Source organism: Telmatherina bonti (assembly GCF_933228915.1).
Source record: "Telmatherina bonti genome assembly, chromosome: 16".
Classification (NCBI taxonomy): Eukaryota; Metazoa; Chordata; class Actinopteri; order Atheriniformes; family Telmatherinidae; genus Telmatherina; species Telmatherina bonti.
In genome coordinates this window covers 26,414,298-26,420,982 of record NC_136614.1, presented here as the reverse complement: position 1 = coordinate 26,420,982, position 6,685 = coordinate 26,414,298, and the positions used below count along the sequence as shown (strand labels likewise).

The 6,685-nt window shown below is 39.5% G+C and overlaps 1 protein-coding gene across 2 annotated transcripts; it reads left to right on the top strand.

The window, feature by feature from the left end:
• The first annotated feature begins 343 nt into the window (after positions 1 to 343).
• yy1b (YY1 transcription factor b) lies at positions 344 to 5,321 on the top strand. 2 transcript variants are annotated; one of them, XM_079255026.1, is made up of 5 exons: positions 344 to 1,042; positions 2,551 to 2,701; positions 4,241 to 4,301; positions 4,737 to 4,895; positions 5,063 to 5,321. In XM_079255026.1, the coding sequence occupies exons 1-5, from the start codon at positions 502 to 504 to the stop codon at positions 5,243 to 5,245; spliced, it is 1,095 nt and encodes a 364-aa protein (XP_079111152.1). In that variant the 5' UTR covers positions 344 to 501; the 3' UTR covers positions 5,246 to 5,321. The 2 variants fall into 2 exon arrangements, with proteins under 2 accessions (XP_079111152.1, XP_079111151.1); XM_079255025.1 differs by having other exon boundaries at positions 2,539 to 2,701.
• The last annotated feature ends 1,364 nt before the right edge of the window (positions 5,322 to 6,685 follow it).

Genomic DNA, 6,685 nt, shown 5'->3' with positions numbered 1-6,685 from the left:
AAAATAGAAGTCTGCAGAAGCTATTTTAATACTTTCTTGCATAGCTGCTATTGATAAATATAACAGCAAATGTGATTAAATGTGAAATTGCTTCATCTGCTTGAAAAAAACTAACAAATTACTCGGAAGTTCTCTCTACTGACGACTATACCATTTATCATTTAACGCATATGTGCACATTTGTTTATAAATGTTCAGCAGATGAGCGCTTGTGAACAAATGTGTTTAATATATCACGTCTACAATGTTTGGAAACCCCCTCTGGAACCTCCAGCGACACAGCAGCACTAATCTCGCCGAAGTCTCGCGGTGTTTGCATGACGGAGCATAGTGGCGACGAGAGCTGGTGTGGGACGGAGTGAGGAGAGTTGTTATCGAAGAAGAGGGTGAAGAGAGACAGGCAAGAGCAACGCCGGGGGTGTGTGAGTGTGTTTGTAAGATCCACCAAAAAAAGGAGCACAACACGGCGTGAATGAGAGAGGCAAACTGGCGGATTTCAATATGGCATCCGGAGATACGCTGTACATTGAGACAGACGGCTCGGAGATGCCGGCCGAGATCGTGGAGCTCCACGAGATAGAGGTGGAGACTATACCGGTGGAGACTATCGAGACCACCGTGGTCGGCGGGGACGATGACGACGACGACGGGCAGCCCATGATCGCGCTGCAGCCACTTGTCACGGACGACCCGAGCTCGATCCACCACCACCAGGAGGTGATCCTGGTGCAAACCCGGGAAGAGGTGGTCGGTGGGGATGACTCGGACCTGCATACGGACGGCGGTGGTGCATTCGAGGACCAGATCCTCATCCCGGTACCGGCTCCGGGGGTTGAGGACGAGTACATCGAGCAGACTTTAGTGACTGTAGCCGGGAAGAGCTCGGTGGGTCGAATGAAACGGGGAGGCGGCACCGGTGGGAAGAAAACGGGCAAAAAGAGCTATTTAAGCGGCAACGAGGCTGGTGGAAGAAAATGGGAACAGAAGCAGGTGCAAATAAAGACACTGGAGGGGGAATTTTCTGTGACAATGTGGGCATCGGGTAAGTAGCGTCGGCCCGACGGTGTCTCTTCAGCTCCGTTGCATGAGGCCTCTCATTACCAGGGCGTTGTCCTGCTGCACCAGTCTATTTCCTGGAGTGCTCTGTCGCGCCGTTGCAAAAAAAGCGGCATATATTGCAATGTTTCGATGCAAAACCCCTGTCTTAGCATATCAAAATGTTTTTGTTTTGAAGGGAGGCCATGTTTAAGGTGTTGCTGGGCGCCGCCATATTCCCAGAGACTAGTAAGTATGGCGGCGGCCCCGAAAAAATGGCGATAGACGCGGCCAGGCGGAGATGGCGGCGGCGCTCCGGGTTGAGAGGCAGCTGGCTCCGCTTATATCCACAGGCCTTACACTGAGGCCCACTTACTTCATATTAACAATTGATATTGCACGGGGGGTTTCTTATAAGCTTGTTAAATGTTTATCCTGGTGCAATTTAAAGTAAATTTCTGTTTATTTTTTATTTTATTTAGCCGCTAGCTCCGGCTATTGCTGGTAGTGGGATCAGGTAACTTTACACTCCAACAGCTGGCTACGTACAGCTGTATGGTAGTCATATGTTAACCCTTTACCATTGTAAATAACAAAATAATAATAGTATGAGAGCTTGTATTTACGTTGTATTCTGTTATATCACAACACTGTAAAAGAGCGAGTGTAACCTACTTAGTGAAATAAGTGTACCAGTTCATGTTGTTTGTCTATTTTTAGTGCTCTCTGCTGGTTGATTGAGAGTAATGTTTACACGTGACTGCATTTTGTTGCTAAACACTACGTTAAATATATCTATAATTTCGCCTAAATGCTCCCTATATATACTTGCTTTACAAATTTGATTTAAAAAAAAAACTGGATTGGAGGTCTTACAAATTACTTTGTTGTAAACCATATATTTATTCCCTTTATGCAAAAATAAGTATTCTTCATTACTTAATACCCACTGAAAAATTTAATATCAGTCTTTTAAAGTTATTGGTTACAATTAAAGTTCTGCACTGAAATCAAGTAAAACCATTTTCAGGAACCTCTCTTGCTACAAGTTGTGATGCATGATAATTACAGTCGGCTGTCTGATTCGTGCTAAATTAGAATAGCCCAGTCTGGAGAATAAACAGATTAAATCTGCTGCTGTTTTTTCCATTAATCAATTGATTGATGAGAAATAATGTGGAGAAATTGAGAAATATCACTGCAGACATTGGGCATTTGAATAAGTGGCAGACCTTTAACTTATTGATTAATCTACATACATTGTGACACAGTGGTTTGATAATCTTGTTTTAAAATCCCCCCCCCCCCCCCCCCCCCCCACTCTCAATATCACTGAGTAATGTGTGCAATGTTTTTTCCCATGTATTCCTGAAGTCAGTACAGAAGTGGTTCTAAATGTAACAGGATAGCCGATTCTGCAGCAGGTGTTTTCAGCTCCCCCGGGGTTTATAGCCAGGGTACCACCAATATGTTATCGGTTCAGTCTCTGTAATGTGTTTTTAGATGACAATAAAGACATTGACCATGAATCGGTGGTGGAGGAGCAGATTGTGGGGGAGAACTCCCCTCCAGACTACTCTGAGTACATGACGGGAAAGAAGCTGCCCCCTGGTGGCATTCCAGGCATCGACCTGTCAGACCCCAAACAGCTGGCTGAGTTTGCCAGGTGAGTAAAGGATGATGTGTGTGTGTGTGTGTGTGTGTGTGTGTGTGTGTGTGTGTGTGTGTGTGTGTGTGTGTGTGTGTGTGTGTGTGTGTGTGTGTGTGTGTGTGTGTGTGTGTATGTGTCCCCGTCCAAATCTTTGCATCCTTTGCTCCTGGCAGTTAACAGAGTTGTGTACACTATCAACAGAGTTCTGATTAATATACACAGGAACCTGCTCCTTTGTTACTGGAGTTTTATAGGTCAAAGCTAGGTTTAAAAAGGTTTTGTCAAATGTTTGAACATCGTTTGAAGAAATGTGTGGTGGGGAAGCATCGAGGAAATTAAAGGCAGAAAGATTAAAATAATACATCTTTCTGAAATCTGGTTCATGTTATAGCAAAAACTAAGCAATAGTTACAGCTTAAGTTTGAAATAAAATGTATCCTTACCAATTACAAGGGAGTGGAAAAACAATCTAGAAAGATGCATATTATCAGATTACTTTATATTTTGATCAATTTTGATTTAAATTAATCTAAAACAGAAAGTTCTAACATTTCTATGAGAGTGGTTATTTTTAAGGGAAAGGTGACTTGCAGTGTATCAGTGACAAAAGCAGTCCTTTATAAGCAACTTCTGTAGCCTCAGAAAGATTTTAAAAGGAATTTTATTAATTTATTCTATGAAATAGACCATTTATAGTTTATTTTGAAAATAATTCAAACATTTTTTTTTAAATTGTTGTATTAATTATCAATTCCAGTTTTCATTTTTTACTGTCTCACTTTGATGTAATTTCCAGATTAATTGCGATGCAACCCTTCAGACTGAGGTTGCTTTGGAAAATCTAGCCCTGCATCTGATTTAGGACCATATATTAAATTTGTGCTTTTCAGTATCTCATAGAATAGCAGAAGAAGACCACATGCAAAAAACAAACAAAGAAAAATGATTTTGGCCAATTTTGCTTGCAGAATGTGATCATCGCCTAAAAAATGTATTTTAATCAATTTTTAGGTTTTTGTATCTAACAATAGTGCAAATAAATTTGCTAAACCAGCTGTGACACTGCCAACTCAATTTCAGATAGCATCCATCTTCGTCTGTAAAATAATTAACTTGTACTTTAAACCTGCTCGTCATTGTTGGTAAAAATTGTACACATGACCCACTTCATCTCTGCATCAAATGCTATTAATACTTTTATATTTCCGATTTCTCATTCGTAAAATATAATAGTTCACCAAGAAAGCCATTAAACTAAAACCTTTGTTGTGGGGAAATTGAATTGAAAATAGTAATAATTTGTTCGTATGACTGGCACCACTGCTGTAACCAGCAAATGTGACAAGTCAGAGGATTGACGTGTTTTTCAAACTAACGTCCTTCACTTGCAGAAATAAATTCAGGCGTTTAATTGTGATATTTTAGCTGCAACAAGTTGTCTTCTTTATTTAAACAATCATCTTTAAACTTGAGCTTGTTCCTAACATGGGAACTTTAGTTAGAAGAATACTGTTGCTTATTTCTTGCTGATTAAAACCCTCATACTCTCTTCAGAATGAAGCCCAGGAAGGTCAAAGAGGACGACGCTCCACGGACGATAGCTTGCCCTCATAAAGTGAGTCTTGCACTGCCGTCCCACACTGGAATCCTGTCACTACTTTAGCTAAATTAAATTAATCCTTCCTGAAAGGTTTAAATGTGTCACCCATTGTTGGTTTGTCACGTTACACTAAAGCTTATTTAAAAGCAAAGATAACACTTGAGTGCATTGATTTTGATGTTGTACAAGAACAATCAGGCCTTATCTGAGCTAGTCAATGTAAATTGGTTTTTCTGTGCTCTTTATGGCTGCTAACAGTACATCACCAATTCAGAATGGATTTTTAACAAAAAAAAAAAAGCTTCACGAAATGCTAAGAGCCTTTAATACTGATACAGATACAAAACAATGCAACCCCTTTGCGTACCACTTAAAGCATTTACAGCTTTGCTGCAAAGAACCTTACATTGTATGTCTTGTCTTGTCTGTGCTGCGCGTCTTTTGATTCAGGGCTGCACAAAGATGTTTAGGGATAACTCGGCCATGAGGAAGCATCTTCATACCCACGGACCCCGTGTGCATGTCTGTGCGGAGTGTGGCAAGGCTTTTGTTGAGAGCTCCAAGCTTAAACGTCACCAACTCGTTCACACAGGGGAGAAACCCTTCCAGGTAGGCCTCATTCTCTCCGACACTTCTACTATATATCATTCGAATTATGCCCAGAAGAAATAGACAATAAGCGCTACTGTCATGAAAACATGATCTTAAGTGCATAAATCAATTATTTTTGATCCATTTGAATCTTTTTTTGGCTCACTGGCATTTTTCTTTCCTAGTGTACCTTCGAAGGCTGCGGGAAAAGGTTTTCTCTGGACTTCAACCTGCGCACACATGTGCGGATCCACACTGGAGACCGGCCCTATGTCTGTCCTTTTGACGGCTGCAATAAGAAATTCGCCCAGTCAACCAACTTAAAGTCTCACATTCTCACACACGCCAAAGCTAAAAATAACCAATGAAAGCCCCTCCATCAGCATCCAGCCACAAAGACGAAAAACAGAGCCCTCTGGCGGCACATGCAAAACGTCTTTTGCAGATGGAATGAAAAGCTTGAGACTTTTTGATTTTTATATATATATATATATATATATATATATATATATATATATATATATATATATATATATATATAAAACATTCTGACAGATTAAAAGACAAAACACTGAGAATCAGCTGGTTTTCCTGAGCCCCTTTTTCTTCTGCTGTCATTGGATGAGGAACACAGTGAATACTCCCCAAAGCCACGGCCAACATAAGTCCCTGTTTATCCAATGGCACTCAGTTGCCAGAAGATGGAACCCATGGACATACATCAGAGACTTATTTTTACCAGAGAGATCAGAGAAGCGGCAGTTTATTAGTATTTTTATTTTGTTGCATTGCTGTTATTTCCCTCCAAGTGTGCATATTGTACACTTGCCTCAGGCTGTGTTAAGTAAAATTGTAATTTCTTTTTTTTTTTTTTTTTTCCCTTCAGCATTATAAAGTCATACTGAGATGAAAAAAATGGCCTCGGCCTCGTTCAACCTGGTTTACGCGTATGAAAAGTTGAAGAACAGTTGTATGTTTGCATTTCCACACCTTTTGGTTGTATTTTTCTCTAACCACAAAATAATCTTGTATACCTGTATTGTATGGCTGTATTAAAAATTAAGTAGACATAGATAGAGGTGTGATTTAAAGTGTTAACCAATTAAACTTTTAGTCATGAGTTGCTTTATATTTTCTATTAACTGTCTTTACACAGCTGAATGAATAATATAAACGTACTCGGAGCCTGTCACAGTTGAAGTATGTGAAGCTTACATCGAACCGACTGCGAGACCATCACCTCTTTGTTTAGAATGTAATGTACAGATGTCAACCATTAACTTCCTTCGTTGATATTTACACCATGTATCTCAACTGCCCACAATAAAATGGGTCATTCCAACTCTGTTGAACGGCATAAAAAGTTTTAAGTGCATCCTTTTTTCTTTTTGACAAGATCATCTTACATGTAAGTTGCATAAACTGCACACTGCATTAACTGTGGATGTGGCCGACTGTATTCTGTCACTGCTGGTTTATTTTTTTCTTTCATTTGAAGCTCTAAAACAGGTTTTTCTATCTTTACTCATATTAATGTTCTTATTAAAGCTCTTTAACCATAAAAATTTTTTCAGTAGATAGCAGAAGACACGGAAGGAAAAAAAAAAGCTGAATAATTAGCAGGGAAAATAACTGAAATATAATGTTATTGTTACTGGACAAAACATAATCCCAGCTTTCTTATAACCAAATTTCATTCATACAGATAATATGAGAGATCCCTCAACAACATGTTTAAACAAGCCTCTCTTTAAATACTAATAAATTTTAACTTCATAATTTTCTCCTGTGAAATTTATAAGTAATTG